At 37.6% G+C, this 14,970-nt stretch overlaps 1 protein-coding gene across 1 annotated transcript; it reads right to left on the minus strand.

The window, feature by feature from the left end:
- Positions 1 to 442: 442 nt before the first annotated feature.
- On the minus strand, positions 443 to 5,785 carry NPVF (neuropeptide VF precursor). The gene is made up of 3 exons (XM_044067975.1): positions 5,595 to 5,785; positions 3,996 to 4,450; positions 443 to 859 (listed from the first exon to the last, which is right to left on the minus strand). Exons 1-3 carry the CDS (start codon positions 5,724 to 5,726, stop codon positions 826 to 828), a joined length of 621 nt encoding a protein of 206 aa, XP_043923910.1. The 5' UTR covers positions 5,727 to 5,785; the 3' UTR covers positions 443 to 825.
- Positions 5,786 to 14,970: the final 9,185 nt, after the last annotated feature.

The raw sequence follows: 14,970 nt of genomic DNA on the forward strand, positions 1-14,970 counted from the left end.
TACCATTGACATATTTACCATTCGTCCTTTCATATTGTTGACATTAAATCACACCCTTGCATTTGACAAACAAACACATGCTGAGTCAAATGCAGGGGACTGTATATATATATATATATATATATATATATATATATATATATACATATATATATATTTGTGTGTGTGTGTGTCTATACACACACATGCCACCTAATTTTGGCACTTGTTTCTTGTTTATAAGTAGACTTGTGTACAGATAAAAATTTGCCTACTGTGCTAACCAAAGCACAGCTCTGATAGTTAACATATTATATTCCTGAAAACATTTCAGAGACCAGTTAACATAACATACAAAGGTTACATTCGTAAAACATTAAGTGGTTGTATATATTCAGGAGTACAGCTTTTAGCTTTGTATTGTCTTTTTATCAGAAGTGTATTTACTGAATCAGATGTAGTATTCGGTTAGGTATAGTTTTAATCATTATAGGTTTATCAAAAAAGTACTGTTACAATGTACATTTCAAGTAATGCTCCTGTTTGACTTAGGAGTCTCATGTACTTAGCAAAATGTTGCATTCCAATCTGATAATGTTATGCAATATTTATTTGTACATAAAATGTTATGAATACAGAAAATGCAGATAGTGTGGTACAGCACATAAATTCGAGCCATCTCATGAAATTGTTACACAAACTTACACAAAAATGATCACACTTTAGCGTGATTATTTATACAAAATTTAAGACGTGCATGCCATCCAGGCCATCATTATGTTGCCTTTATTTACAGGGTTTTGTGTTCAGGCCCCAAGTTGTGTGACTCATTGCTCTGTTTTGTCCTTATTCATCAGTGCCCATGCTCAGATCTGATGCCCTAAAAGGAAGAACATATATAAGGTTATTTGCTTTCAGAAATAATACATAAGTTAAAAGACTACATCTAGAAATGTATATTAAGAATAATTTGCCAGTGTTCTTTAGACTTGGGCTTTATATGTTACAGCACATCATTCAGAATTCATTTGTACAGTCAGTGATGAAGACGACAGAGAAGAATGGTGATTGAAACTGTTAGTCCAAAATCATTTCTGATCTAGACTCCTTCTGTCAGTTCTATTAAAGCTTTTGAAAAATATGTATAGTGTATGCAGATGTACAGTTAGAAAAGCCTGTGCAAGACTAACCTAAATGTTCTGTCTTGTTTTAACCCTTGGACTTGTAGACTGATCATCTCTAATATCCATGCATTCTGCAGCAGATCTTCTTTTAATCACTGTAAACTAGCCCACTCCTGTTGTGTAGTGCATATTCTCAGTGCTTACTGTGTGACATGCTGTTGAGACGCAGTTTGATACTATGGTTTGCACAAGCAGTCAGCACAGAGTTTTCTTATGTAATATCTAGAAAATGTGTGCGTGTGCTTGTGTGTTTTTTGTGCTTATAAACTAGACTCAGAAAAACAAACTATCTGAATGAATAAATGTCTAATAGGGGTATGTAAATATGGGCAAAGCACAGCTAAAATAGTCTTCCACCAAAAGCGTGTTATTTTATGTGTAATAAGCATGCTGGGTAATATATTGAACTACCTCGCACACAGCCTTGCGACAGACACACTTGTCCATTGGGTTTTTGTCTTACAGTGTGTGGTGATATGTGTTTAGCATATTGCCATTTATGTGTAATTATCTAAATATATTCACAAGGTATACATTGATAACGGTCCATTGAGTTAATAACTGTAAATGAATATTTGACTCATGCAACATTACTGTGTTTGGGAACCCTTGTACTTTACTCCTCCTTTCGTGCTCATAGCTTATAAATCAAGTGCCATTGTAATAACATATTACACTGCACATCTCATCTCCTGCATAACCACCCTATAATAAAATGTGTTATGTGCACACACTACCTGTCTATGATTATATCTGTGCCAGCTAAAACATGTTACTCCTAGAGTATGTGTCACATCTCCTCTACAGTTTTCCAATAAACCCAGTAAAATTCCTGACCAATAGCTGCTGGTATGCAAATTGCTCAGCCTTTATTTAGCCTTCTGAATTCTCTCAGAACATCCAGTGTTCACCTTGTCACTGCATCCACAGAACAATGCCTGGTGTAGTCGATTGCTTTTAGTGTGACACTACGCTCTTACTTTTGTCCAGGTTTTGCAGTGCATAAATCTGTTCACATTGGTACAGACAGTTTTATTTGTTTTAAGTTTTGTATTTTCTCTAAATGTTATCTTTCATATACAGTATCTTATAAAATTATTAACAAAAGCAGTCGAACAGCCATTTTTATCCATATTGCTCAACAATATTCATTCATAGTAAGTGACATATGAGTTACAATGGATCACTCATTTCAAGAACAAAGGCAATAAGCTAGCATTCCTGTTTGACTTGCACTGCATTGTTGTGTAAATGTTACTTTATCTCAGGTTTGAATTATTCTGTTGTTATAAGCTATATTTTTTATTTACAATGATTTTTTCTTTCAGTGGTAACTGTGAATGTACTGTCTTGCTTAATAAAGCTTTAAGCTTTTCATCCCAAGTTACCTTAATAAATATATTTCTTCCCAATATGACAGACCTAAAAATAAATAAAATATTAAAACAAAAGCTAGTGAAATAAAGTGATATGTATGTTTTTACTTTAGTTTGTACTTTAGCTGTTTTATTTTATCTTTTGTTTAACATTTGCTTGCTTGAATTTCACCTATTTTTAATGCGGTTTGTGATGACTCGCTGCAATAAAAGTTGACTTTACTTGTTTTTCCTAGCTAGTAACATCCACTTGTTTAAATTTCAAATGTTTTGTAATGTGCTTTGAGATAATGTGCTTAAGTAAAGTTGAGCTGAGCTGTACCTTTTCAAAGCATAAGTTAAACATAATAGTTTTGAACATGCTAACATATTTCGCAATATTGTACTTACAAGTTAAATTACCTTTAACAGCTATCTTCATAGTACATTTATTGCATCTGATAGTAAGGCATGGTGTTAATTAATATGGAATTCTGTAAATCAAATTAGGCTACAGAAATAGCTATTTATTGAAGGAAAGCCTCTTGAAATTTGTAAAATTTAAGTGGCATCAATGCAATGCTCTTTGTTCTGAACAGCATGTTTGCTGTCATCATCTGTTATGGCAAGCAACTAAAATTAAAGCAGAAAATATGACCTTCTAGTGAGATTGTGAAAACTGAAACCTTATAGGTACAGACACTGCTGTTGGTTATTCGGTGATACTGATTAGTTATTATGTTAGGTAGACAGGGAGGTAAACATGCGTTATCCTGCAGTGCCTATTTTATAACTGTTATATTCTAGCTAGCCTTTATTTTCTGTAAATCGTTTTTTTCAAAAAAAAAAAAAAAAAGATTCATTAGTTATTTAACTAAATATATACCTGTTTGTTTGCATCCCAATTTTCTGTACTTTGCACAGCACTGGAATAATTCCACTGACAAATCTTTAGTTGAGCAGACCTATTGCATATTGTACTGCTGTGTTGTCACACTTCTTCCAAGTTTATGATGACAGAAGATCCTACATCTGTGTGTGTGTGCGTGCGTGTGTGTTTTATACATAATATATATATATATATATATATATATATATATATATATATATATATATATATATATATATATATATCTGCGTGTGTGTACAATGAGAGATGTGCTGTTTAACAAGCTAATGCTGTTTAAGAAATATGGCTAAATGTACTGAAACCTGAAATGAATGATACACAACAATACACATCATGCCCTTTACTTAATAACTTCAGACTTTGTCCCCACATTGTAAAGCATTCAAAATGTCTGTGCTACGCAGGTGTCATTGTCAAATTTATTAAATCGAACAAAACCCTTACAGGACTTCAATAACAGAGACAGGACATAGAACACTAAAAGATTTCTATTTAATTTCACATTCAAATGGCTACCATAAAACCAGAACCAATGTGGAAGCTAACAGTGGAATAAGATGTACTCACATGTCTCCTGTGTGTTGAGGCCCTTCCAGGCCAAGAGGGAATAGTAGCATGGAATAAGGTAGCCGACTGACAGGCAGATGTCTTTCAAGCCTTTTGGGCAAATTTGCAGTAGACCATAAAAACTGTGGCATTGCTGTGAATCTGCCAAATCTCTGTGGCAAGTTGGCAGCTGAAGTTTTAAGCACTGGTGACCTTCCAAATCTTTGTGGTAAATTGGAAATTGCTCTTGGTACGGGGTATTCCAGTGTTCTACCGAATCTGAGTGGCAGATTTGCAATGGACTGGGTGAATCTGTTCTGCAGAGCTCTTCCAAACCGAAGGGGTAGATTAGCGAGTGCATTGGGTAGTTTGCTGATAGTCGGGCTGCTTGTCCTAACAGTAGCCTTTGGCTCCCATTCTTTGGAATCGTCCACACTGAGACTCCTCTGGTATTCTTCTAGCAACTGTTCGGCAGGCTGCAACACCCAAAGAAGACAGCAGATGAGGTCTGTTTAATGTGAATGTGATAAACTAACAGATACTTTTTAGTAAAAAGACCTTTCCTTTGTTAACTGTACATAATTCTGAACATAAAACATGCCATTCATTCTGTATTCATGGCACTGCCTTTTAAGTGTTCTGGCAAATTTTTTGTCACTGTTTTCTTCTTAAGTGTGGTAATAACTCAGTAAACTTGATACTTACTGGTATGATGTAAGACCAGAACATTGTCAGTTCTATTCTCATACTAGGCACTTTCAAACTATTTTACCATTTCTAGCACTGCACTGTATCATGAAACTTGCTGAACTACTAAGGTGCCATCTTTTGGATGAAATTAAGTTGGTCACACATCTCCTTGTTCTTGGGATGTTTTCAAGCTTCCTTGAGATCCTGACCAAATTTATCTAATCATTATAAATTCTTCTCGGTTACTCCTTTAAAAAGGGACCTTGCTCGCCCATGTGAAAAGGGATTAGTAGGCCCGCCAAATACCATAAATACAAATATAAATACAAATAAAAAACACATCTGTCCTGTTTTTTTTCTATTGCAAATGTATTTTTATTTTCAGAATAATAATGCTGAGTATGAACATCTTTTTAAAGAAGCTAACCTTATCAGTGGTTTTAGCAGCTTTCAGTACTACTTTCACTTAGCCTTTAGTAAAAAGGTTCAACAGCAGTAATAACTGAAAATGCAATCATCAAAATTACAAATTGAAAATGCATTCACTAAAATTGTCTTCAGTCACCTATTGTATATGTTATGATTAAGTAAATGTCAGGAAGACATCACAACTAATTCCGTTGTAACTTGATTTTATCCTAGCAAGACTGAAATAGGAATTGAGGTTCATAGGTAAACACTAGACAATCAATCCTATGCCTAACCAATAGACACACAGTGACCAAAGGTAAAGATCAAACCATGTACTGTGTGTCAGGAAGGTAAGCACCTTAGCCATTATGCTAACTTCCATTTATTGTATGTGACTCAGTTCCAAGACAAACTGCTGTATCTACTACCTTTCAAAATGCATTTCTCCTGTCAGTGAATGATTTTATAGTATTTTTGTTGTGCTGAAAAGTAATGCTAAAAATAAAACTAGCACCGTACCTCAGAAAAGTCCTCTTCTTCACTTTTTTCCAAATCAGAAGTAGTAAATTCATCTAAACAGTGTGCAGGGTCTTGAAATATAAAGCTGTATGCAGTCAGTAATACAAGCACATACAATGATGCGCATCTCATTTTCCTAATAATGTCTTTAAACTGCAGATTAAATGTATATGCACATATGGGAAAGGATACTTGATATGTGCAGTGAAAAGGTAGATGCATGGTATGCCCTTACTTATAGCATCCACACACCATTCGTTTTATGACATCACTACTCAAAGCATTTAAAAGGTACTAATAATTAGTTAACTAGGCACACAAAAATGCTAGGAATTTTCTCTGAATGTTTTCTGAACTAGGTTACCCATTCCAAGCTGGGGTGCTTTATTAATCTTGGTCCACAGTCTAAAGGATCATTTAATTAGGTAAGTTTGGGGTCCATGGCAATTAAGGGACATAATGACAGCAATGTTTCATTACACTGCCTTTCAATAAAAAATATCTTGCTTTCTGTTTTATTTGTCAGTAAATACGTCATTACTTGAAAATGGCACATTACTGTCCCATTTTATTAAAAAGGATCTGCATGCTATTCATTCCTTGCATACAGATGATTCAATTACACACACAACACATTTTAAATAACATGATATGTAGTTACAGTATTGTAGAAATATTCCAAAAAAGGTACATATTTGGACAAACTTGATAAAGTCTCTGAATGGCATAGATGAAAGTGTTTGATTTTATTTTTCTTTTGTTAATAATTACAGTGTGAATAAATGGTAACTTATTTTTAGATTCTCGACGGGGATTCATTTTTATCCTGTAACCTGAAGTTTTATTTTTTATTAGTTTTTTTTTTTTTTTCGTTTTATAAACTTGTCAGTGGATTAAAACTACAAGATGCTTTGGTTGAGAAAGATGAGTACATTTATTTTGTCTTGAGACTTCTCAAGTCACAGACATAATTCCTAAAACCTGTTGCAGTCCGGTGATGTCAGTGAGTGATCACATAAGCCTGCTAAAATGACAATAGTTTTGTTATACAAAGACGACTCACTGCTTTAACATTTTTCAGGCACTGTGATTGTGCATTACTCTGCTGTTTCACATCAACACAAAAATTCTTGCTTTGTTACAAAAGTAAGCAATATTAAATCTTTTGTGCAGAATAAAGTGTTCTGCTTGTAAAAAGTGGGGAATATGGTGTTAGCATTTCCAGCATCCCTCCTTCATCATTCATTCAGTAGCAAGTATTAATATGTTAAGGTTTTTAATTCATTAACTCCATGATTTGCATTATGCCAGATGCTAAAAAAATGAATTGTTTAATTCAGATGAATAGCAGAGCTCTATTCTATTACCTGTGAGTATACAGAGAATGAAAATATTAGAAACTGGTGTTACTGACCAGTAACCCTGGCACATCTTCTAAATTTAAGAGCACTGATTTAAATGGCAAAGTAGTACAGGCTTCCAAGGTAACTCCATATACTATCTGCTTGCACAGAGTAAATATCATGGCTATAAGGATATTGAATGAACTAGTGATAATAACATAAATCTTTTATCTTGATTTGTTCTTTTTTTGTTATCTGAGAGACCACAGAGATTCCTCACCTGGAGAATCCATGGCCTCAAACATCTACCCTACACAGATAGGCTAAAAGCCCTGTCCCTCTACTCAGTCACCTACAGACTCCTCAGAGGTGACCTCTGTCTGGCATACAAAGCAATCTCAGACCCCGCCCTGATGGGACTGCTGCATATCCACAAGTCAAGCTCTACTCGAGTAACCCACATGCAAGACCTCAACCTGGTCTGTGATATCAATAGGACTTATTGGCAGGACAGATTTGTGTCCCAGAGACCCTCCATTTTATGGATTAGACTCCCTCTCCATGTAAAGCAGAGTACTTCATTAAACCTTTTTAAGTGCAACCTGGATAACTGGATGGGGAACAGAAAATACACCCCTGGGATTCCACCTATGTCCCTGCTGGACAGTGGCATAGGGTGCTGATTTGTTTGAACATGGGCTAAATTCTTTGCTAGGTCTTGTAAGGGCCTCAGGGCCAATAGCCTAGCAACGTCCTATGATCCTATGATCCTATGAAAGACAACTACATTCACTTCACTGGCAGTAATTTAAGAGTGTTTATAGCCTGGGACGTTATTGTTTGATGTGAATAAATACAAATGGTATTTCAAACATTGTTTATGACAAATATTATGTTGTCAGGCTTGGTGGATGAGGTTCCTTGTGGTCAAGTTCAGCTTTCTGTTGTTGAACTTGCTGACCACGCTTGTCCACAGGGAATCACTGCTGATATATTTTCATGTGTGGACTGACAGAGATTTCTCTGGAATTTCTACTTTCTTCAGTGTTTTTATGACTGTGGAGCTGATACATATATATCTATATCAATCTATATGATTACAGGTCAGAACTGTGAATGCTGTTATGAGCGAATGCATTTCTGACATGTAAAAAACAGTGTACAATCATATGACTGAACATTCTTCTCTATGGCATTTTTGCAGCCAGCCTTTTCTAGGAGAATGCGTTGCAGCAGGGTAAGGAAATTTGTCCTTACCCCACTGTTGTGTGATCTTGAAGTTAGTATATATAATTAACAGGGACTGTGTGGGACACAGCCCCCCAGGTGGGGATGAAGGGGGGGCTTGCCCTCACAAAAAATGTTTTATCATTTTTAAATTCAATGTAAAATGATCTTTTTTTCTTTCTGGGTTCACTCTTATGAGTGTTTGTAGTTCAATGAGATACATACACACACAACTATCTATCTATCTATATATATATATATATATATATATATATATATATATATGTGTGTGTGTGTGTGTGTGTGTGTGTGTGTGTGTTTGTGTATATATATATATATATATATATATATATGGGTCTACTTCATAACATTGAAATTTCACAACGTTGAATTTCATAACACTGAGACAAAAACATCTAAATCTCAAATCACTGAAAATTCAAAACATTGAAAACTCGGGTCTATATTGGGAAGTCGAATGTTGAAATGAGTGAATGCTCTTGCATCGACCCCTAATAACCAAAACCACAGAATGTCAAATGGCCGGAACAGCGTTTTTTCCCAGGGAAAAAAAATCGCTGGGCCATTGCCAGGACTTTGCCATTTCCTTCACTGTGGTGCGATCTCAGAGGCTGTGGGTGGTGAAGCCCCCCACTTTATTTTGCCTGTGGATTTGTTTTTTTTTTTTTTTTTTTTTTTGAGCGATTTTTTTTTCCCTGGGAAAATAATCGCTGTTCTGTATGTTCGATATTGTGTGGTTTCGGTCTTTAGGTGTCGATGTAAGAGCGTTCACTCTTTTCAACATTTGACTTCCTAATATAGACCCGAAAACTCAGAACATTAAAAGTGTGGTTTATAACATTGAAAACTACAAAGCACATGTAAATAACATTCCCTTCACCTACAACAACACCTAACTAACAAACACACTTTCTACTATGTTTCTACACTCTGCCCCCAACAACCCCCGTAAATTAAATATACCAACTCCAAGATCACACTACACTGGAAAAAAGTTAATTTCTTAACCTCACTTTATCACAATCAGCATACACTGAGGTTAGGAAATTAACTTTTTTCCACTGTAGTGTGATCTTGGAGTTGGTATATTCAATTTACATGGGGTGTGGGGGGCAGAGCCCCCCCACATGAAGGGTGCAGGGGGTCTTGCCCACCCTGCAGAAATTGAGTCGAAAGTGTGTTTGTTAGTTAGGTGTTGTTGTAGGTGGAGGGGATCTTATTTACTTGTGCATTGTACTTTTCAATGTTATGAAGCACACTTTCAATGTTCTGAGTTTTCAATGTTTTGGGTTTTCAGTGTTTTGATTTTTCGATGTTATAGTCTCAATGTTATGAAATTCAACTTTATGAAATTTCAGTTTTATGAAGTAGACCCATATATATATATATATATATATATATATATATATATATATATATATATATACAGAGAGAGAGAGATCAAGCGAGAGAGAGAGAGAGAGAGAGAGAGAGGGGCAGAGAGGTTTGGAGATGAAGAGGCTTGTCTCCCACATGGGGTGGTGCAGTAGGGCTTGTTGGCTACAAAAAATACTTATTTGACCAGCTGAACTTGTCATTTTGAGACTTTACTGAAATGAACTGAACACTGGGGTTTTGTAGGTGAGGCTATATTCATTGTAGCTGAAAAGGGCATTGTAGACAGTCCGCATTCCTTGTTGAAACAAATAAATAAATCATAACTTTTTGTCACAAACAAATTCTCAGAAATTTTAAAAAGCATCAGATCTTTCCTTTATGGCTTTATATTTGTCACATTATTTTATGATCTATTATAAAAGATAATGCATACAATTCAGTCTTTCAGTACAGGTGATCCAATTATACACATAATCCATTTTTTTAAGTAATACAGCTACCTGCAATATCAAAGCTTGCATTTTTGTGTGTCAGAACACTTAAGTCTACACTGCTACTAGTGTTAGATGATGTGTGTAACACTTTCATTAAGACTTGGAGTCTTATCACTGCTCGGTGCCATTACTGTTTTTTTCCAGGCTGGTTATGGTAGGAAGCTGCCCTTTTTATAATAAATGTAAGTATGTTCATAGATCGTTCTTTTATGGTCAGTCTGACAGAAATATGTTCTCAGAGGGATAGATCATCACAAAGTAGATAAAAGATTTTAAGGATAAGGGGTTTTGCTGAACCAGGATGTTCTTTCTTTTTAGGAAAGGAGGTATGTTACAAGTGAATCCAAAGATTCCACACTGGAATGGTTGAAAAGTCTTAGTAAATATCCTTATACTGAATCCTACATGATCTGTTTGGACCAACATATGTTCTAGTGACCACAACACTTTGCTATCTTGCTGACTAGCACTGCTTCCAAAGCTCTGATCAGATATGGCAAGACAGTGTGTTCTTATATCATAACAAGGCCAAGGGACTTTGTCTGTTCTTCTCACCCATCCAAGTTCCAGCCGTGTATAATTATAAAGCTCTGGAAAACCTGACAGCCTTCCTGTGTCTGGACATCAAGAAAAACAAATCTCTGGAAACTCTGTTTTCAACTTTTAAGGTGGGTTTACATGTTGCCTGCTTTAAATCTGATTGTGCAGATGCTTTGCTTATGACCATGGGCTGAAGCATCTGTGTAACAGGAAGGTGTGGTTAAGGTTGCCCTCCCTCAAAAAAAAGAACTCAAAAGCAAAACAGTGTATTCCTACCTGGAGGAAAAACTGCTGTTTGGCCAGCCTTCTAAAGACTTGCTTGGTGATCTCCTGAGGAGGATGCAGGTCCTCACCTCTCTGAAAAAGACTAGATGAACTACTTCACCCACCTCCTTTTCCTCTTCCAGTTCTGATCAGCACCAAATGAGGAAAATACCATCTTGCCATTCAAGAAAGGCACTGAAGCACCATAAGCCCCTCCCCTGCTCTGCTTCAGCAGCTGCACTGTAGCCCTGAATCTGGTCTGGGACTGGATATGGGTATCATTTATCTGATTTCACCCTAACTTGGGGAAACTATCACAAAGGATAGTTGGGTTTTAGATGTGGCCACTCATAGCCATGTTCAAGAATTCACCAGTCTTCTCCTAGAAGAGTTCTATTGGCAGATCAGTCTGTCTGTGTTTCTCTTGAGTTAGACACAGACTCTACTGCTCAAAGGGTCTGAATATACTGCTCTGTTTTTGGAAAAGGGACAGGGTTTTATTCTTGCATCTTCCTGTTGTCAAACAGAAGGGTAAGTTCTAGTCCTCTCCAGTTTAACCACATAGTTTCAGATGGTCATCCTGCAGAGGTTGATATTGATATTGCTGCTGCTTTCACTGGGCAGTTTGGTGGCTTCACTAGACATCATGGATGCCTTTTAACACATCAGCATTTGGAACAATGCAGAGCTTTCTACAGTATGTTTTGGAGAGATATTTTTTCCAGTACAAAGTGTTGTTGGCATTCTTTAGCACCAAGGTTCTTTGTGAAGTTATTTGCCTTGGTGGCTTAAACCTGCAGGAGGAGAATTTCCATGAGTTCAGTTACCTAGATGACTGGATCATAGTGGAACTGTGCAATTAGTCCTTGGAAGCATCCCTGCAGTGAGCATTGCCATGGCTGCAGTCCCTGGAAGTTTATAATAAGCTGAAGAAAGTCCTTCTTATCTCTTTTTCAGAAAGAATTACCTTTGTAGACATGGATATGGACACTTTTCAATGTCAAACATCCATGCCATTAGACAGATCCCAGGATTTCCTTGGCTGAAACTCTACTAGGCTTTCAGGCCTGGTGACTACCATTATCTTCATGGCCCCCCTTGCATGCTTAAGGATAAGAATGTTGATGTATCAGTGGCTTTGGAGCCATCTTAGATATGCTATTGGTGTCTGATCCTTGTTACCAGCTCCTGCTAGTAAACACTTCCACCAATATCTTTAGGTATCTTGCTTTTCTGCAGCTAAACCTGCAGATTTTGATGAGAGACATTTTGAATGTTGGGTAGGAAATCACACTGAATGCCTCAAGGGACAAGATCTATGGTATTCCTGGAGACACTGGTTCCACATCAAGCAGGTGAAGATACAAGCATTCCTCTTAACCTTCAAGACCTTGATGGGAAGTACCCCTCAGGACCCCTCTTTATTTGGTTTATTTGTACAACCAGTCCATCATTTGTTTCATTCATCCATTCATTTGTGCATTCATTTTCAGATTACCTTCTAAATCCATTTCCGGGATCCAGAGAGTCTGGAGCTTATACCAGCAATCAATGACAGTAAGGCACAGAAACTAGTTTTGGACACAGTGCTAAGCCATTACAGGACACATGGAGACACACTCATACACAGTGTGCACAGTGATGGACAATTCCAAGGAACACAAATTCACCTACAGCACATGTCTAGGATATGAGGAAAAATTAGACGACTTGGCAAAAACCCACACAGATTCCACAAATTAGGCACCTGAGTCATGAACCAGACTGGAGAACCAGTTGCTGTGATGCAGCAATGCTAATTGCTGTTCTACTGTGATTCCACCCATCTGTCATGCACTTCCTAACTAAGCGAGCAAAACAGCATGGCAGTTATACCCTTTATGCATAGAGGAGCTGTGTATCCACATACATGGGGACCATACATAGACAGAAGCAGCATTTGAGCCTCAGTTTGTATCAGGTGTGATTGACTCCCCTGGTCCTGTCCTGGAGCTGATGCTTCAGAACCAATGTCTGATTTACATAACATGGAAGCAGGGCACTGTAGATATAAACCTATTTGGCAAATAGCAGAATGCCATTCTCCCCTTTTTCTGCTGCAGCACAACAAGGGACATTTGCAGTTGATCCAAGAACACAGCTCCAGCTAGAAAATATAACACCAGGGAGTACTCAGACACAAAATATAGAATGCAATTTATTGATTTAAAAATATAAATTGCATTCTATATTTCGTGTCTGAGTACTCCCTGGTGTTACATTTGCAGTTGATGCCTTACCAGTCCTGTGGCAATGGATATTTCTTTATGCCTTTCATCCATTCCCTCTGATTCCTTCTTTCATCAAAAAATTCAGAGAAGTACAAAGAAAAATAATCCTATTCACCCTTGATGGCTTGTAAGGGTTCAGCCTCTCAAATTCATGGCAAGACAGGAAGATCTTATTCTAGTCAACATACAATAGGGATGTATCTGTTATATCCAACATTGTGGATTGTTGCTGGTGGATGTATGACTTCACAGTATTCCTAGCAATAAACCAACAATGGTGGTAAGGGTTAAGACAAAGAAAAGACAAGGTAAAGAGAATTCATATTTTAAAGTATTAAAGTATGAAAGGAGGCCTGATTCCTCAAGTCATGGTGCAGGCAAAACTGTCTAGTTAAGTGTGAACTGACAACCAGGTTTGCACAGCATGGATATCTTTACTGAAGGCATTCTTAAAACAGTTATGACAGTCTTCAGGGGAGTGGTCTTATAGGTTCATAGGTTCATACTAGGCTATCTGCCCTGGGGCATTTATAAGCCTAGCCTGATTGTGTTTAGCTTACGCCACCCCTTGATTTGAGTATACTGTGCCCTTTTTAAAGTTTAGTTTACTGTGCCTCTGTCTAATAGTGACACGGAAGTAATCCCCGGGACAAACCTACGATCCCCCATCCACTCAACAAGATTCTTCTTGAAGAGAGTCAGTGAGGTGCTCTGCCTAACATGAATTGGAATTCTATTCCAGAACGAAGGGAGCCTCTGGGTTATGAATCTGTCCCTCCAGCATGTTCTATTTATTTCTGTGCTGAGGTTCAAGTCCCTTGAGCTCGTGGCTCTAAGGGATTTAGATTTACTGAGGTGGAGCATGTCCATTAATTCTGGGTTGGACATAGCTTTATATGTCAGGCATAGATTGCCTCGAAGTAGGCGGTATGCAACTGAGTAGAGCTGGAGTTTTTTTAACCGAGCAGCATATGGCATCTGTTTGAGTCCCTTGATCCTCCTGGTGAGGTACTTTTGGAGTCTTTCTAATTGCTGCAGGTGTTGGGTAAGGTACATCCCAAAGGGGGCATTGTATTCTATGATGGGCCTGATGAGGGATGAATAAAGGGGCACGATTACCTCTCTTGATCTAGATGTGAATCCTTTCATGAGGTGGGCTATGTAGAAGGTTTTTCTAACCACTTTGGCAATGTGGTTGTCAAAGGAGAGATTGCTATCAACTTGAGTCCCCAGATCCCTAATCACTTTCTCTGTACTTAATGGGTTACCACCTATGTGGTAATTTGTGGGCACATTGTTTTTGCCAAAGGGTATGACTATATACTTTTTGGCATTTAGCTTTAGACCATGGCTCTGGCACCAGTTATCCGTCTCTGCGAGACCTTTTTGAAGGATGTTTGTGTCAGCTGGAGAGTCGATTATGGCGCCCAGTTTGCAGTCATCTGTGAACTTGGTGAGCCATAGTCCTCCCACATTGGCCTGTACCTCAGAAAAGTAAATACCGAACAAGAGAGGTCCCAGGACAGAACCTTGTGGGATGCCACTTGTGACTGGTTTCGAGTCTGACATGGCTCCAGCAACTCTGACTCTGTGGGTTCTGTCTTTGAGCCAGTTTGCGACCCATCTTGTGAGTTAGGGGTTTATATTTAGGCTGGATAGCTTATCTATGATGCCCGAGTGGGGTATTGTGTAAAATGCCTTTGCGAGGTCCAGATAGGCTGTGTGGACTACCTTCCCTTCATCTATGGCCTTGGTGACTGTTTCGAAGAAGTCGACCAGGTTCAAAAGGCAGGATCTGCCCTTGACGAAGCCAAATTGGGTAGGATCTAGTGTCTGTAGG

The sequence above is a fragment of the Protopterus annectens genome, chromosome 3.part1 (genome assembly GCF_019279795.1).
Source record: "Protopterus annectens isolate FY-2018-M chromosome 3.part1, PAN1.0, whole genome shotgun sequence".
NCBI lineage: Eukaryota > Metazoa > Chordata > Ceratodontiformes > Protopteridae > Protopterus > Protopterus annectens.

Bases quoted from the DNA above. Each gene is read 5' to 3' on its own strand.
- NPVF (XM_044067975.1), bottom strand. From the start codon at position 5,726: ATGAGATGCGCATCATTGTATGTGCTTGTATTACTGACTGCATACAGC. The intron at 4,451-5,594 runs GTACGGTGCTAG...TGGGTGTTGCAG, and splicing joins AAGAAGAGGACTTTTCTGAG to CCTGCCGAACAGTTGCTAGA. The intron at 860-3,995 runs GTGAGTACATCT...TCTTCCTTTTAG, and splicing joins CCTCAACACACAGGAGACAT to GGCATCAGATCTGAGCATGG.